This window comes from Trachemys scripta, chromosome 18 (assembly GCF_013100865.1).
Source record: "Trachemys scripta elegans isolate TJP31775 chromosome 18, CAS_Tse_1.0, whole genome shotgun sequence".
Taxonomy (NCBI): Eukaryota; Metazoa; Chordata; order Testudines; family Emydidae; genus Trachemys; species Trachemys scripta.
In genome coordinates this window covers 13,005,750-13,024,927 of record NC_048315.1, presented here as the reverse complement: position 1 = coordinate 13,024,927, position 19,178 = coordinate 13,005,750, and the positions used below count along the sequence as shown (strand labels likewise).

Below are 19,178 nucleotides of genomic sequence, written 5' to 3'. Positions count from 1 at the left end.
GGAGACAAGTCTACGTGCTAGACAAAGGATGATTTTTCTAATTCCAAGCCCTCACCCTGGGATCTGCATGTCAAGATGGGTTCATTCTGACTTGTCTATCACCAATAATAAGTATTCTGCAAATCATAAAGAAGTTCAAATCCCATGAATGATTCATTAACCAGAACAGAATACAGCTTCCTATGCCACAGCTGATTTTATAGAGCTAGCAGGATGGTGTAAAAGTTGACCACATTTTTTGCATTAGTAAAATAAGCAGACCTGACCTGGATTACACACAAGGAACAGATATGTTGATTCAGAATGGACTTACTTTAACAGTCACTCTCTTCTGATCATAACCATAATTTAAGGGTGCCTCTAAAGCTAAAACCACACTTAAATTTGCCTCCTAATCTGAATTCAGCCTCCAACACTTATAAGTCATTAGAGGTAAGCTTTTCTACACACAAAAATTCATCTTAAGACCAAGCATACCAAGTTTCAGCCAAGAAGGAACTGTTTTGAAAAACTATAAGCAACTAAAGGAGTTAGAATATAAGCCATGTCTCAGCTCTAGCTAAATACTGTTTGCTCTGGCAAACAAAGTAATATCAATGGTTGATTTCTATTTTCAGTTCATTTCCTGTCTGCCTAAATAGATGAAATCTACTATAACATGAACACTGCAAAGTAATATCACTGTAAACATAACACCCACAGTCAAATACTTGAAATAGACTCATTGCTAAGACTCTCTCTTTCTCTCTCAAGTTATATTTGTTACTTGGAAGTACTGAACAGCTTACCCTGCATATGAACTTTATGCAAGATTTAACACTGAAGAGGGAGAGGGAATTAACATCTCCTAACTATACAAAATTGACTATAGCTTTTTATAGAAGGAAACTATTGAAGAATGCCCCTATTAAACTAATCAGTAAATACACAGCTACAAGCTCCTACTAACCTGTTCAACAGGGATGGGCAAACTACGGCTCGGGGGCCGTATCTGGCCATTCAGACTTTTTAATCCGGCCCTCGAGTTCCCGTCGGTGAGTGGGGTTGTGGACTTGCCCTACTCCGGCACGCCAGCCAGGGAGCGGTCGGGGGCTTGCCCCACTCCACATGTGCCATGGCTCTGCACAGCTCCCAGAAGCAGCAGCATGTCTCCCCTCTGGCTCCCGCATGTGCTGTCCCCACCCCAAGCACCGTCCCCGCAGCTCCCATTAGTCAGGAACCATGGCCAGTGGGAGCTGCTTGAGGTAAGCGCCACCTGGAGCCTGCACCCCGACCCCCTTCTGTGCCCCAACCCCGTGCCCCAGCCCTGATCCCTCTCCCACCCCTCCTAACACTTGGCTCAGCCCAGAGCACCCTCCTGTACCCTCAGCCCCACCCCAGAGCCCAAACCCCCAGCTAAAGCCCTCACCTCCCCCCCTGCACCCCAACCCATATCCTGCACTCCTCATTTCTGGCCCCACCCCAGAGCCTGCACCCCCTCCCACACCCCAACCCCAATTTCATGAGCATTCATGGCCCGCCATACAATTTCCATACTCAGATGTGGCTCTCGGGCCAAAAAGTTTACCCACCCCTGCTGTACAACCCGAGTGTAACGGTACATTTAACTGGTGGAAAATCCATGGTGCTAAACTGGTGCTAAAATAAAGCCCAGTTGTTCAATCAATATTCAAGTCACCTAGACCAAGCAAGATAAATTTGCCTGAAGGTGAATAAAAATAAATGAATGATCCTTAAGATTGTCTAAAGAGACAAAAGCAAATTCGTGTACTGCAACTAAATTTTAAAGGAGCAGCTTCATTCTGAATCACTAGCACTGATTTTTACCTCTTTTGATCTAATTATGCCCTCAGGGATAACATTGAAAAGAAAGTGAAGTTTAACCCATAGCAACCAGTAACTGCTAAATAAATTATATGATCTTTTGAATCCTCTGCACTTTTTTTTTTTCAAACCACCATGTAAATATGTCTATATAGTCTGATCTCCGGAAGAATGTTTGTTTTGACACGTGAAAACAGAAGGAAGGCAAATTAAACCCCTATAGAGCAGGTTGCTCTGATGCTAGTTTTTGTGAATATAGTGTACTCTGTGCACAGTGGGAAAGTGTTGCACTGAGAGGTTTTAATTTAACAGAAATGGGCATGCTAAAAGTAACTCTTTGGAGACTGCAGGTTTATTCATCCAGCTGTGATTGCTGGCATGTTCCAGAAAGGAAATGTAAATCACACATGTACCTAAAAAAAAAAAATGCAATCTGCCAACAGGAAAGTGAATTCTTCCAATTTTCCCTGAAGGTCTCAAATGATGAAATTTCTCAGGTAGATCTGCCCTGGTGTTTAAAACTTGATTTGTAGAAAAGTGGGCTCTGGGTGCAATTTTGATCCTCTAACTGAATGTTTTTTTATGTAACACCAAATAAATAGATATCTCGTCAGAGCCACACCACCAAAGCAAATTAAAGGCAATTGGAAAAGTGAAGCTACCTGAATCATTGCCGTCACTTTGCTTCACCCTTCCTGAAGACATAATGCAGCCTCACAATTGGGCAGGGCGCTGCAATGCAAACACAGGGCCCTAACCCACAAGATACTGATCGTCCTCAGCTCCCCTGGCAGTTGATGGCCCCCAGCATGTCAAAGGGCCAGGGCCATAAGCAGCATTTATAATCACTTCCTATCATCAAAGTGTTTCACCAACTGAAAGACAGTAAAAGCCTCTCCCCTCACGTCCATGTGGCAGCAGAGCAAGATTCCTCCTTAGGACTCCACAGATCACTTAGCGGGGTACCAGCTGCCATGCTGCCTAGCACATCGGGGTCAATCTTCCAACCCGGGGAACAGTCAGAACCCAAATTCCCAGGCAGCTACTGCACGTGCTACTATCTCCAATAGATGCTACTGCTTTGCATACCATCCATCCCTTTTCACATTCCCTCTCCACCCTACGCATCTACCAGCATCCCTGCTCCTAAGACAGGATTTGACCTTAAAGTTAGACAGGGGAAGCACTCAAAAGTGCACCACATATTCAACTACTTTGCAGCAGTTTACACTGCATTTCTCATCGAAATTATGACCTTTGGCAACAAAGGCAAAAAAGACTTAAGCAACCTGGACGTGTGGGAGACACTTCAGGCTTCCAAGGTGTCAGCAAGTAGCAAGACAGGTACCCACATGGAGGCACTACAGGTTAGTGGCCAAGTTTTGCAGCACTTTATTTCTTACGAGGCCTTTGCTAGATTCTTTTATTCTAACTCTGAGTCTTATTAATTTCCCATTTCTTTTACATCTGGTCTAAGTTAAACCACACCACAACATGTGACAAGACTGGATGGCTGGGACAGGGAGTTGGGTCACCTTCAGGTGACCAGGTCAAAGAAGCTAGATCAAGTTGTCAGTGACTGAAAATGTTACAGAAAGTGAACTTGTTTCAAACAGCTGTGGCCTGTCTCAGTCCAGCTATTAAGTTCGATATCTGTATCACAACAGATACCCTTTTTCGGAAGCTTCAGGAGAGGATCTAATGCGTGAATGGGCATGAAAACTAAACTCCCCTCTCATCTTTAGAGCTGAAGACCAAACTACTCTCTCATACGCCCTTGGGCTACATTGCAGAGCATTGTGCTGCCTTTGCCCAAGCTGTACCTGTTCTGGGGATTGAGGCTTTTGGTCTGCAGAGCTGTAAATCTGGCATTTTTCATGCATTCTCGCATACATGTTTTTTAAAATAATGGCCTTAAGTCCATTAACATCGTTCTGTATGGTTCTTGAGAGAAGTCATTATCTAGTTTTCCTCCAGTGGACCATTCAGATTCATTTGAATGAATTTATCTTTGGGAAATGAATTTCAGCACTGAAATCAGAGTATGAAACTGAGAAGAAAGTACTGGACTAAAATATTAGAAGTGAGGCCAATTTTCAAATGCCCTTCAAAAGCCCTCTCTTTTGGGAGCTGGACATGCACCAGGGTGTTTTCTCCCCAAAACATTAACAAACTGGCTCACAAAGAAAATTGATGCCCTCTAGACTCCAAAATTCCTGTTCCGTCACTACTGTTTATGACTTCAAGAGCTGCCGTGCCCAATTAAGGATTTTAGGTCTGGACTGCTTGGTTTCAGTAATTTCACTAGTGTCCGAACTTTGCAGCAGGAGGGTGACACCTACAAAAAGACGGTCCCATAGCTATTATGCAGGCATCATGGAACCCACCATAAACAAAAGGCATACAATAGCTCAATCCTTTCTTTGTAATCCTTACATTGCACCCTTTCTGATAAAAATCGATACACACAAACTTTTTGAAGCCTGATCCAGAATCTGGTCTGCACACCATCTTTATGGACCCTCACCTTGTTTCGTAAGTGCATCTCTAAGACCTGGAGTGATCATCTCCCTCCTTTCACTCTCCTCATTTTTCCCACTGCTCTGCTGAGATGGACCTGTCCTGCCAGCTTCTTCCTCAAGTTCACATTCTTTCTGTTAAAAGAGAATTAATTACAATCATTTAGCTGAATATGCAATATTTAGACATAGGAATATTCCTAGCAACCTCAAATCACAGCTATTAAACCGGATAACAATTCTGGCACACCAAGATGAACCTGGCACTCATGCAATTCGTTTGTTAAAAGCTGATCGTCCATTATTCCACTCCACCTCTTCGTCATGCTGTCCAAAACACTTAACTACCTGGATTTACAAAGGGGTCTAATGGAGTTTGGCATCTAAATCCCATAGAAAGTCAATGGGATTTGGGAACCTAATTCCCATAAATTCCTTTGAAAATCCCCAGCCATAGTGACTTTCATCTCCAAGTGCTTTACAACTGATCCGTATGTGCAGGGATCACTTCTCCCTGCCAGTAAACTACAGCCACCTCTTGGGTAGTTCCAATAGTGCTCAGCACTGCACAGTTATTTAGCACAGGTCTGTGAAGAATGCCCATAACCGTTTGAAAACACTGAAGGGTTTTAGATAGGCAAGACAATTTACTGACTTGGAGACATGGAATGTTTCTCCTACTCTTACACTAAGTACCATAGGACCTTTCCTGGCCAGTGCTTCAGACCTCTGTTTTATGTCTATCTGGAGCATCACCCACTCCAGAAACATAACTTGTCCTTTCATGCTGTGATGCTGCATCAGCTCAGGACTGTCAATGCAGTTGGTTGGGTTTGCATCGTTTAGAAATAAGCTATTAAATCTCATCACAGAACCCAACTAAGATTAGAGCCACCATTATCAGCCACAGTATAACCAGAGTATTGGGCTCTCCAGAGATACAATGCTACAAATATGGCTAATCCCCGAAGTCTAGTTTGACATGAATAAAGAAATAACACAAATTAGTATAAAGTTAAAAGAGGGCCAAAAAAAAGAGTACATCATAATTGTGAATCCCTTGCTGTATGAGTGTCACTTCTGAGATTGTATTGCCATTTATAGTTGCCTGGACAGCACACATGGAAGTGTAAATAATTACTTAGATATTTGATGGAAGGTGTACTATGTTTGTCCTTAAATATTTCAAAGAAAATATACATACGTTTAATGGTGTTTAAAAATGGAGTTATTCTGATTTCCCAAAAATCAAGTTGTTTCACAACCAGGTCTATTTTAATCAGCACCCCTGATCTAGGTCTATTTTAAATCAATAGACACACACACACCCCCCGACCCCCCCCGCCCCCCCCCCCCCACACACACACACACACACACACACTATGTACCAGGAAGTTCCAATAATTTTTTCCAGTTTTGGCTTATTTCTACTTCCTATTAAAGAAACATAGATACTAATCAAACAATTGCTCTTAATTTCCTGAGCTCCACATGGTCTTCCTGACGAGATTCAGTAACTCAAACAGTTCTCAAGACACACATATGTATTTCATTTGAACTCCAAGAAGTTTTCAGAAAACACTTAGAGCCAGTTCAGAACCATCAAAGAATTCAGTTTGCCATTGCTTCCGGGAAGTCTTATGGGATAGAAGATTCTAACCCCCCTTCATATTGAAGTAGTACCTGTTGATTTCAATAGGACTACTTGTGCAGTAGGCATCAGTCATCAAAACAGAACAGAATCGGTCTCTTACTAAACTAGTAAGATCTGATCCAACTTTTGCTTCTTTACATTCATAGTTTGTTCAAAAACCGTTCTAAAATACAAGTACAGCTTTACATCAACAATTCTACCAACATCTGTGTAATGCATCTAAACTTTCTTAAAAGGTCCACAACATAAAGCACCCAGTCACTAATACAAATCACAGAAACGTAGAGCTGGAAGGGAGCTTGAGAAGTCATCAAGTCCAGCCCCCTGTACTGAGGCAGGACCAAGTAAACCTAGACCATCCCTGACAGGTGTTTGTTCAACCTGTTCTTAAAATCCTCCAGTGATTGGGGATTCCACAACCTTCCTTGGAAGCCTATTCCAGAGCTTAACGACCCTTATAGTTTGAAAGTTTTTCCTAATATCTAATGTAAATCCCCCGTGCTGCAGATTAAGCCCATTACTACTTCTCCCACCTTCAGTGGACATGTAGAACAACTGATTACCATCCTCTTTATACCAACCCTTAACTTATCTGAAGTCTATTAGCAGGTCCCTTCTCAGTCTTCTTTTCTCAAGATTAAACATGCCCATTTTTTTTTTTTAAACATTTCCTTATAGATCAGGTTTTCTAAAACTTTTCCCCATTTTTGTTGCTCTCTTCTGGACTCTCTCCAATTTATCCACATCTTTCCTAAAGACACTGTACTCCAGCTGAGGTCTCACCAGTGCCAAGTAGAGCAGGACAATTACCTCACGTGTCTTACATACAGCCCTCTTGTCAATATAAATAGGTTTCTAAGTCCAATATAAGACTCCATCTTCACTCATCAAGACACTTGGACAATAAAATATTGATGTTACTGAAAAAGCTTCATACATAAGCAGGGAGATGGTAAATTAGTCATCTTTTACGTAACTATTGAACACTGAACAGCCCTCTCTCTAAAAGCCATAATTTAAGTCTGGGCTAGATTCTGCTCTCCCCTTGACTCAAGGTGGGCAGTACCTTCCTCAGAGTAGTCCCATTAACTTATCGGAGTGCAGCATTACTCAACGTGAGTAACAAGGTAAATTTCAGCTCTTGTACCGCATAGAATCATAGAACCATAGGGTTAGAAGGGATCACAAGGGTCACCTGGGCTAACCCGTGCCAAGATGCAGGATTTGTTGAGTCTAAACCATCCAAGACAGATGGCTATCCAGCCTCTTTTTGAAAATGGCCAGTGAAGTAGCTTCCATGTCTTCCCTAGGCAGTTTGCTCCATTGTCCTACTGTTCTTACAGTTAGGAAGTTTTTCCTGAGAGTTAATCTAAATCTGCTTTACTGTAGTTTGAACCCATTGCCTCTTGTTCTCCCTCGGAGGGCAGGACAGAATGTACTGATGCAGCAGCATTCCCTTTTACATGGAGTAGAGATCACAATGTGTATCTGTGTTGCCGTATTAAATGTAGTCATTCACATAAGTGTGCAGTACAAATAAATTATCATATACAGAACCAATCTTTGAATACAAGAAAAGTCATCTTGCATGATTAAGTGTCCTAGCAGATCTATTGTTCTATATACTACACTCACTGTAATATCTCAGCAAAGTATTGAAGCATAAAGAGTCTATTTAATTAAAAAAATATAATCGAAATCTGTATATTTAAATTCAAAAAATAAATTCTTATTTTTTCCTACCTTTAAGAGACTGTCTACCACTTTTTTCCAAGGCTGATTTCAAAGTGTGTAAACAGGACACCAATCATTTGTTCCAATCTTAGCTGAGTACCCAATTTGTTTTGTGTTTGTTAAGTATTCAATCCAAGACATTTCTTGAGGGGAAAAGCAACTCGCTGCCCTAGGAGTTGTATTTATTCATTTGCTTAATAATAAACCTTTCATGTTTGTTATTTAGGATTTGAAAGAAAAGAACAAAAGTAAACAACTTAGCACAGAGAGCAAACTTCCAAGGGTGATTTAGCAAGAAGCACTGAAGTAAATCTAAGGCAAGTTTATTGTCTTTCTGTAACAAATCAAGCAAGTAGAGGCTACAGCCAGCTTTTCTTTGCCCTTGAAATAATGTGGCTGCCAATAAAACAAGCCAAACACCCATCCTTCTGTTCTATATTCACAGGCAGCAAAAGTCCATGGACAATGAAAACTTGGGGATTCAGATTTTTGCTACTTACGGCCCAAATCCTGAAGCCTGTAGGAGTTTGCTACTATAGTTCATTGGGACTTAAATAAGAACAATTACACCTCATGCTTGCGGACACAAACTGACCTCAATCTTGGGTCAGGAAGAAATGTATTTCTCTTTATTCCTATAAGTACAGCGCAACACAATCAGCTAGGCACTTTATGGAACAAGCCAGAGAAATCCAACTTCCTCTGAACGACCAAGTATTAGCCATTACAAAAGGCAGAACAGGGGATCAGTTGACCAATTTAGTAGAGAAGGTTCTGTATTCCTGGTTAGGATAGGAATAGAAAGCAGTGCAACATTCATTATCTGCAAATTCACAGCTCAAATGTTTCAAATGCTTCTTTATATGCATTTCTTACAAATATGCCTGGAAAGCACACACAAAACGTAAAATTCTTTCAGCAGCGTGTGTTTATTTGGGGTCCTGCCGATATCTGCAGACATGGAGGAGAACACCTCCACAGACGGTTAGAGTTGAAACTGTCAAAACTCCTCAGCTGCGTTTTTGGCTTCGTTACGTAGAATTCAAGATATTCAAAACACATTCTGTGGATAAAATTAGCCATTTCAATTTAAACTACGCACACAGTTAATTTAAGTCTTTTTAACCTCCCATTAAATATGGCTCTCGTTCTCAGTGGGTCACAGCTGAAGAAAATCTGTTGATGTAACTCACTATACAATCCTCTACTCCAGCATGGCAGTTGCCACCCATAATGTCCAAAAGATAAAACTCTGTTTCACACATGGTCCAGACCATTCCTTATTCTCCCAGGAGAAACATGCTAAGGATCTTCAGAAATTGGCCTGGCTTATGGAAGACTGGTTTTCTAGTCAAATGGATCCAACCTTTTTAATGAAGGATAGTCTACAAATATTTGAAGCACGCAAACACCAAGGAGACAGAGTTACTTAATGTTATCTAAGGGGACAGAACGAGCAATAATGAACAAAAATAAAAGGGAAGTGGGTATTCACCCACGAAAGCTCATGCTCCAATACATCTGTTAGTCTATAAGGTGCCACAGGACTCTTTGCTGCTTTTAAAAATAAAAGGGAAAATTTAAGCAGGATTATCAGCCTCCCAAGGGAAGTGCTGAAAGCCCCACTGTCTCAAACATGTAAAACTGGAAGGGATACAGTCTTAGAAAAATACACCATAAGTAAGGCCCTTTGATTTCAGTTTTTACTGATTTTTGACCCGAATTTTGTACCACACGACTACACAAAAATACTGATTATGTTAAGAAAATCCAGCCTATTATGTTTATGTTAAGTTAATCTAATATCTAAGTGTCAATGCAAGGCAATTGAGTGGAAGATACACTCAATTATCTTGATGTAATGTAGGCAAAACTAAACAATGATTAATGTAAAGTTAATGAAATAAACCGCGGCTTTAAACTACTCTTATTTCCAATACTCTTACTTTTCTCTATTTGTTGCTTTCTTTTGGTCCTCCCATCCCCCAATATTAACCCTGATATTTACCCAGAAAGACTTATGTTAATTTTTTGCACTGATTTTTCACTCATTTTTTAATTATTGTAATAAACACTGATAAATTCCCATAAATTTTTAAACAAAACAAAAACAAAGGGCCTTGACCATAGGAAATAACACTGTCCTGGCAAGAATATGGACTAGATGAGCTAATAGGTCTGTTCCAATTCCGACTAAGACCTCAGCTGAATCATTGAACACCAGCTGGTCAGCGACGCAGCAGGGCTAAGGCAGGCTCTGCGCAGGTCCCGGAAGCAGCAGCATCTCCCACTTCCGTTCCTACCTGTAGGGGCAGACAGGGGGCCCCACGCGCTGCCCTTGCCCCAAGCGCCGGCTCTGCAGCTCCCATTGGCCAGGAACCATGGCCAATGGGAGCTGTGGGGGCGGTGTCTGCGGACAGTGCAGTGTGCAGAGCCACCTGGCCGTGCCTCCGCGTAGGAGCCAAAGGGCACTGCTTCTGGGAGCTGCTTGAAGTAGGAGCTGCCCAGAGCCTGAACTCCTGACCCCCTCCCATGTCCCAACCCTCTGACCCAGCCCTAATCCCCCTCCTGCCCTCCAAACCACTCGATCCCAGCCCCACCCCAGAACCCACACCCCTAGTCGGACTCACCCCAAGCCCAACCGCCCACCCCAGAGCCCACTCCCGCACTTTGAACCCCTCAACCCCAGCCCAGAGCCCCCTCCTGCACCCCAAATCAAGTCAAGCCCAATTTCTCCTTGCCTAGAGGCCGAGCTATTTTCAACCCCACTTGAGATGAGTCAGTATCCTTGATCAACCACAGGTCATTCCCTAGCCTACACAAGTCGCAAGTATAAACAACAGGCCAACACTGCGCTCATCAGTAGAACAAGATTAGCACCCCTAGAGTTACAATTATATAAGGTTATTGGCAGAAACAGGTTAACACTGTTTCCCTGGCTAAGACCTAGCTGTACTATGAACCAAGACAAACTCCAAGGCATGTTTTGTAAACTGGTATGGAGTAACCTCTGGGTACAGGTACAGTTTAATACATCACCTTACAGCATGCTTAGGCCCGGTTTACATCTGTAAAATTGAGTTAATACTACTTCTTTTCTCCTACCCTTTGTCCATCTTGTGTATTTAAACTCAGGATAGACACACATACACATAGCAAGAAAGTATAACACCTCGCACAACAGAGTCTCAATCTCAGTCGCAGCACAAGGTGCTATTGCCACAAATGACAGAGAGGGATTTCTGTCCATCAATGCTCTGAAGTGCTCAAAACAAAAATCAATCAATTTGCTGATGGAAGCAAAGCTGTGCATCACCTTAAAATGAAGAAAGGACCTGATGGGTAACATATTTCAGAATAACCCCACCTTTAGAGAAAAGGAGCATGCTTTGGCAAGACAGAAGACAAACTTTCAGAGTTAACTGCCATTTAGGGACTATGCCAAACACTTTGACAGTGTGAGAGGGACTGCGGGATCCCAGCGGCACTTACCGTGGCTCCCAGGAAGTGGCCGCCAAGTCCCTGCAGCCCCTAGGCAGAGGCATGGCCAGGTAGCTCCGTGCACTGCCCTTGCACCTGCAGGTGCTGCCCCACAGCTCCCATTGGTTGCAGTTCCCAGCCAATAGGAGCTGCGGAGCCAGTACTCGGGCGGGGCAGCACACAGAGCCTCCCTGGCCCACCATGTGCCATGGGGCCACAGGGACCTGGCTGCCGCTTCTGGGAGCCATGTGGAGCTAGGGTAGTCAGGGAGCCTGCCTTAGCCCTGGGCCCCTGCTGCGATGCTGCCTGGACTTTTAATGGCCTGGTCAGCACTGCCGACCGGAGCCACCAGGGTCCCTTTTAGACCGGGCGTTCCAGTCAAAAGCCAGACATCTGGCAACCCTACTCCAGTTGTGCACATGCTCTTGGTTGTTAGTTGTGAAGCTTTACAGTTCAGAGCGCTAAGCTCACTGAGTTAAGTTTGGATACCAACTGCTGACACCATGTTTCTTGCACAGATTTTGAACCAGCACCTGTTGTCCTTACTCAAGGAAAGCTCCCACCAACTTCACTCAGAGTTTTGTTTAAGGGAAGACAGTAAGATTTGGCCTTTCACAATGATAAAACTTTCAAGGATCTCAAATAAATGTATGAACATGGAGGTTTACAAACCCCACGGGAGTTGAGTAAATATCCACCCCGTTTTACAAGATGGCAAAATGAGCCAAGAGAGGTCAAGTGACCCTTCCAAGGACACACAGTGAATCAGTGGCAGAACAGGAATAGTATTCTAAAGTCTTGACTCCTAGTCCCCCACTTCAGTTCAATCCTGAACACATAGCTCATTTCCAACCACCCCTTTTCTTTTCTTACCCCCTCCCCCTTGCATTTTAAACTTTGCAACTGTGTCCACACACAACATTAAAGTTATTTGTTTTGGAAAACAAAACAAGAACATTAATATTAAGATGGTACAAAGAAAAATATGCATGTGTGATTACCTCTCAACAGATCCAAAAAAGTTAGGTGATTATTATTATTATTATTCATACATGTAGTTTATAAATATGAAGGTTAATAAAGCAATTCCTTTTGGTAGGACAGATCTGTATTTCTAGTTTATCACAATCATCCAGCTGTGAGAGACACACTGCATTAAGAAACGGTATCCCTGTGATTAATGACCACAGCTTTAAAGGCTAAAAATACATCTATTAAATTTCACATTTATCTGATAACTCCCCAGAAATGTGTTTACTTTAGAGGACAGAAAAGGTGCACCACATTTTTATCAATCAAAACCAGAAGTAGCTGTTAAATCTATCACAAGCCAACACCTTCCTCTGCTAAACAAAAGCTGGTTGGGGGAATAAAGCCAAACCAAATTCTCTGTTTGAAAAGCAACAAAATGGAAATTATAGCGAACGGCAAGAAAACATAGGAATTGCTAGGTCAGGCTCCATCACATCTAATCTAGCATCCTGTCTCTGAGTTACCAGTACCAGATGCTTCAGAGAAAGGTGCAAGAAATCCCATGGTGGACCACTTATGGAGTAACCTCCCAAATGGACTAATTATTCCTAACCACCCATCAGGTAATGGTTGCCTTATATCCGGAAGCATGAAGACTTTTAATATGCCTTGGAATTTATTTCATCCTGTTTCATAAAACTGTGGATTTTTCTCAGTGGCTCTCATGCAGGGTCCGGCACCCTGGGGGGCCACAAGCAGGTTTCAGGGAGTCCACCAAGAAGAACCAGTGTTAGATTCACCGGGGCCCAGGGCAGAAAGTTTAAGCTCGTGCATGGGGCTGAAGCCAGGGACTGTAAGTCCCACCACCTGGGGCTAAAGCAGAAGCCTGAGCAACTTAGCTTTGCGGAGCCCCCTGTGGTGTGGGGCCCGGGCAATTGCCCTACTTGCTATCCCGTAATGCTGGCCCTGGCTTTTATATGCAGAAAGCCAGTTGTTGTGACACAGGTGGGCCGTGGAGTTTTTATAGCACACTGGAGAGGCTTCAAAAAGAAAAAGGTCGAGAACCCCTATATGAAGATCTAATCCCTTCCTTGAATTCTATTAAGGACTTGGCTTCCATTTTAGCATTTGGCAGAGAGTTCCACAAGTTAGCTCTTTGTCATGTAAAAAAAGTATTTCCTTTTATCGGTTTTTAAGTCCACTTTTCCTTGCATTATGAGAAAAGGTCTGCTGCCTATATCAAATGCCCTATTTTGTATAATCCTAAGAAACTTGCAGTGTGTGAAAGGCTATACATAAAACAAAAATCTAGTCTAGATTTCCCAGCAAGTCATATAATGGGAGATGGAATTTCATTCAGCAAAATTAAATGAAGATTAACTGCAGAGATCTGAACAAACATTCATTACTAACATGCTGCTGTCATGACCTCGCTCATGCTGCCATTGCATAAAAATCAAGACAACAAGGATTTATGACTAGACATCCCAGGCATTCAAATCTCTGCCACCAATCCTTACACAGCCATACAAGAGACCAAAATTAGGTCCTAAAAATATTCAAAAATTATCTTTTACTGCCCCCTACGCACAAAGGAAATGTGCAAGTGTACATCCCAAAGCCACAGGAATATTGGAAGGACGAGATTGACATCATATAGTAAAGCCTGAAATATTTATAGATCAGCACTGTAAAAAAAATTTTTAAAAATCAGAAGCTAAGATACAACATATTCTACAAATAGATTTTAGGCCCCTTTCTGGTCTTTCATATCCCATTCAGTAGAGTCAGTATGAGATCAGAATCAGGCCCTGTGAATTTAAGTACTGAACATGTGCAACTCAGTATTCTGTAACTTGGTTTTTAAAATAATCTTAATTTGAAAGACAAAAGCTCTCATTGCACTAATGCACAGCAGCTAAAGCAAGGACAACTCTATAAAGAAGGATGCCTTGGACTTAACCAACAATGGTACCTTCCATCTTGGAAATCAGACCACTCGATAATGAAGAATTAGTTTCACATTTCAGATTCTTCTGCATGTTAATATCACATCTTTGGTGCTTATTTTTATTACAATAAATGACTGCACCTCTGGAATCATTCCACAATTCAAGCATTTGCACAAATCCGTTAGTAAGTCAGTCTGCATATTCCCCGGGAGATTCATCACGGAGGCAAAGCCATTCATTCTCATAGCTAATGATACAGACATCCACCTATTTAGCCTCTCGCATGCAGCATTTATATGGTCATACCCTGCCATTGTTCGTGTATGGAGCTCCACTGAAATCAATTGGAGTTTTACATTAAAATTGATAGAAGGATATGGCTGTAGTTAAGAAACCTATCCTTGACAAGCAATTTTTAAGAGGAGAATGAAATGCAACTTTCAGACATTAACACACACAGCCAACACATAGCTAGAGGAAATACAAGAGTCTTACCCCCGCCCTCACTGAGGCCAGGTCTACAACTATAAACTTACATCAGTATAACTACATCACGACAGGGTATGAAAAATCCATACCCCTGAGTGATGCAAGTTATACCGACATAGACAGTGCTATGTCGAAGGGAGAGCTTATCCTGTCAACATAGCTACCGTCTCCCCCAGAGGTGGATTAAATATGCTGACAGGAGAAGCCCCCCATACCATCTTCACTGAAGCGCTGCAGCATTTTAAGTGTAGACCTGCCCTGAGGATGCTTTGGAGGTATTTACTCTTACAAATAGCCTCCCTGAACTCAAGTGGATCTACTAGTGTAAGAGTTGCAGGATAAGTATCAGAGGGGTAGCCATGTTAGTTTGGATCTGTAAAAAGCAACAAAGAGTCCTGTGGCACCTTAAAGACTAACAGATGTATTGGAGCATAAGCTTTTGTGGGTGAATACATGCGTCTGACGAAGTGGATATTCCCCCACGAAAGCTTATGCTCCAATACATATGTTAGTCTTTAAGGTGCCACAGGACTCTTTGTTGCTAGTTGCAGGATAGAGTCCCTAGACTGTATGCAGGGAGCCGGGGGGGGTGTTGCACTTCTGGGATAATAAAAGACTCCAGCTCCACAGACAAAATAAAGGAAGGATGAGATGTAGAGACAGAAAACTCCGTCTTAGATCCTAGAAAGGCCAAATGTTAAGCAACAGTGAGTTTTTGTTGCCTATTTGTAACACTCAATTATACTAGAAATTCTGACTTTGGTCACTACCAGGGCAGTGATCACAAAGCGTTAGGAATTGGTTGTAGTTTACTGGTGTGGTCATTTGCTTGTTCATAAACTAGACAATGGACTATGCATATTTTCATTTTACATTGCACAGTCCTTGTGCTGTTGCTAGATTTTATTAGTCAGTGAAACCTTGAGATCTAATCTCCTATAAAAATGGTTGCAAAAATAATTATTTTTTCCCTTTAGTGGTTTCAAGTCATGTCACAAATGAAGGCTACCAAAAAGAATCTTTTATTGGACCAACTTCTGTCGGTGAGAGAGACAATCTTTCAAGCTTTAAGTCTGGAGAAGAGCTCAAGGTGGCTCGAAAGCTTGTCTCTCTCACCGACAGAAGTTGGTCCAATAAACGATATTACCTCACCCACCTTGTCTCTCATATATCCGAGGACCTCCACAGCTACAACTACACTGCATACACAAATAATGTTTTTCTTTTCTCCAGTGACCTCTAGTGGTGAATACGTATGACAGTGAAGCCAAAAGGAGGACTGTACCCTATTGCAAATAGAATCAGAGCGTGTTAAGGGTGAGGAAGATCTAGTAGTTCATCAACCTGTAAGTGGAAAATAGTTTCCCCCAATGGAGACACAGATACTAAGCTGACACTATACTAAGGAAAGATAGACATTCAGATACGGGTCCCCCATCTTCCCCCATGACAGTTAATGAGGCAGTATGAGTTCAGGGGAGAAACCCGCTAATCTCAGAATTTCCCCTTGAGAAAAGAGATTAAGCATCCTCAGACAGCTCCATCCCCTCTCAAGGGGTTCTGCATTCTTTGGACACCCATGTTTCCCACTGAAATCAATTAGAGTTTTGGGTGTTAAGACAATATAAGATCAGGCCTGCCAGATTTCTCTGCAACTGTCTCTTAAAACAAACTGGTAACCGCCGTTACTGTTATGGACCACGAAGAAATGTGCACATTAATTATTTTCATTGCACACCCAGCTGAAACTTCGGAGTTATTGCCTCAGCTGCCTCACTAGATAAATCCAAACAGATCTGCAATATAACAGGAATAATGAGCATGTGGCAGAAGCAGGAGGTTTTGTTGTTTGTTTTTTACACTTTTGGCTATTGCGATCATTTTATAAAACCAATGTAAAATTGTAGGCCTCGTTCTGTAGTAGAAAACTCATCTTTGCGCTTGGCAAAAATAACTGTTATGCAATAACTTCTGAGGGCACCTCGCATTCATTGTTCAGGAACACCACCTTTTCCTCTACAACTCAAAGCAGAGTCAATATTTGTGCATGCACCTGTATTTCCAAAGAGAAACTTCGGGCCCTGTCCTAGCCCCATTGCATTTCAAACTTTTATCTTTCTTCTTTTTTATTAGACATTTATGCTGCAGTGGGAAAAGAGCACCTCCAACCTACCTCCAAATATTTCAAGTCACATTTTTGTTGTGTCCTTAGATGATAGCCAATGGAGTTTACTGCTTTGTTTATAATTTACCTCTATAGCTTCAAGCCAGGGGCAGTAATATTTTAATCAACTCGCTACCTTGGTGATAAGGAAACTCCAGGTACTAAGCTTGCTCTAATAGCAGTACCTTGGCCTTCTTCATGTGACCCATAATTTTGCCCAGATCTTCGACATCAATGACAGAGTTACGGCTTCCATCTTCCTCAGCGCCCGACTCCTCCTCACTGGTGGTTTCAAATAAATCCTCCACCTAGGCAATAAAGATTGCAGAATGAATTTTAGAAGCTTGCGTGCTATGTTAAATATAAACCCCTGCCTATTCTAGCCTGTTGATTCAATTACACAACATGCAGCAAAGACTTCTGGAAAGTTAACAATGGGACATTTGACCTAGACAAGGCACACAACTCCCAGCTGTACCAATAAAAAGCCTGATGAATTGTTTTTTAAAATGAATTTAAGAGTACACAAAGCATTTGACCTTCAGTCTCCTGGGAAATCTGGCTTCCAGATTCATTCCTGTCTCTCTCTCTCTTTCCTGATCCGTCCATTTGCCACCATATCATTGGCAGTTAAAATCAGAGGTTAGGACAAAGGCACGCAACTCCCATGGGATTTAGGCACCGCACTCCCTTAGGCTCCTTTGAAAATCCACACCAGAGTGATCAATATCACAGTGAACAAGACAGGAAAGGAACTGCCGTTCAAACTGTAAACTCCACAGGGCAGGGGGCTTGTCTTACTCCCCTGTAGAGAGTCAGGCATAGCAGCTGAAGCGAAGGAAGGAGTCCAATACCTCTCCAAGAGAACCCACAGAATCCCTTATACCAGCCCTGCTAAGAGAGATTTGTCACAGAAGTAATGGCCTGTGATTTTTGGACCTACCTCAGCGTTCTCCTGCTCTGACACCCTTTGCTCATGATCCGATCCCTCCTTGCTCTTCTTCCCTTTGGATTTGCACTTGCCTTTCTTACAGTTTCCGCTACAGGGCTTCTTCTCCCCTTTGCAAAGTGCCTGGAGCCTAGCGAGGAACCTGGCCTTCCAAGCACTGAAGTCAGCCTCAATGCTGCCGTGCTTGCTTTTGGCTACATTACAGTCCCCCTCCGCACGAGTCATGACACGACTAGCACTAAGCATCCAAAGCCATTTGTCAATGTTTTTTCCAACCTAAGACGAGAAATGAACAAAAGCCCATTAACAAGGCCCAGGAACTTACAGACAGTCAATCAGAAAACAAATTGGACAGGAATTTAGAAAAAGGTGGCTGGCCGTATGGCCATAGCAGGCTGACTAAGTGATTGGGAACCAGGGATCTCTGAGCTCTAATACCAGCTCTGTTGCCGACGCAAAGTATGAACTTAAATCTTAGCTTCTCTATACCTCATAGTTCCTTCACTGGTAAAATAGTATTAATATCACCACTGAGTCTGACCAATTCAGGGCGCCAAACTTTAGAAAAGATGTGGACAAACTGGCGAGAGTCCAGAGGGGAGCAACAAAAAATGATAAAAGGTTTAGAAAACCTGAGCTGCGAGGAAAGGTTAAAAAAAAAAAAACCTGGGCATGTTTAGTCTTAAGAAAAGAAGACTGAGGAGGGACCTGATAACAGTCTTCAAATCTGTAAAGAGCTGTTATAAAGAGGACTGTGTTCTGCATGTCCACTTGAGGTTGGAGAAGTAGTAATGGGCTTAATCTGCAGCAAGGGCGATTTACGTTAGATATTAGGAAAAACTTTCCAACTCTAAGCATAGTTAAGCTCTGGAAGAGGCTTCCAAAGAAGGTTGTGGAATCTCCATCATCGGAGGATTTTAAAAACAGGTTGGACAAACACTTGTCAGGGATGGTCTAGGTTTACCTGGTCCTGCTTCAGCGCAGGGGGCTGGACTTGATGACTTCTTGAGATCCATTCCAGCCCTGTATTTCTATCATTCTATAATAGATGTGTTTATGGGGATAGTTTTTCACTTTACAGCATTTGCTAGTAATAACAAAACCTATGTATGTACAATACCAGGTGTTGCCATCAGGCCATCAAGCACTGTACAAGTACATTAGTCTTTTTTTCTCTTTCTGATTTAGATAATCTCAGTCAGTTCATGGGGTTAAACTAGGGTTACCATACGTCCGGATTTTCCCGGACATGTCCGGCTTTTTTCCCCGGACATGTCCGGCTTTTTTCCCCGGACATGTCCGGCTTTTTTCCCCGGACATGTCCGGCTTTTTTCCCCGGACATGTCCGGCTTTTTTCCCCGGACATGTCCGGCTTTTTTCCCCGGACATGTCCGGCTTTTTTCCCCGGACATGTCCGGCTTTTTTCCCCGGACATGTCCGG

At 42.5% G+C, this 19,178-nt stretch overlaps 1 protein-coding gene across 1 annotated transcript in view; it reads right to left on the bottom strand.

Moving 5' to 3' along the window:
* The window catches only part of LOC117867745 (S-adenosyl-L-methionine-dependent tRNA 4-demethylwyosine synthase TYW1-like), a 138,412-nt gene that overhangs the window by 114,060 nt on the left and 5,174 nt on the right, over nucleotides 1-19,178 (bottom strand). Inside the window, exons 7-9 of the mRNA XM_034752988.1 lie at nucleotides 17,732-18,013; nucleotides 16,974-17,096; nucleotides 4,352-4,478 (exon numbers count right to left, since the gene is read on the bottom strand). Coding sequence (XP_034608879.1) covers nucleotides 4,352-4,478; nucleotides 16,974-17,096; nucleotides 17,732-18,013 — 532 coding nt within the window. The remainder of the gene's footprint in view (nucleotides 1-4,351; nucleotides 4,479-16,973; nucleotides 17,097-17,731; nucleotides 18,014-19,178) is intronic.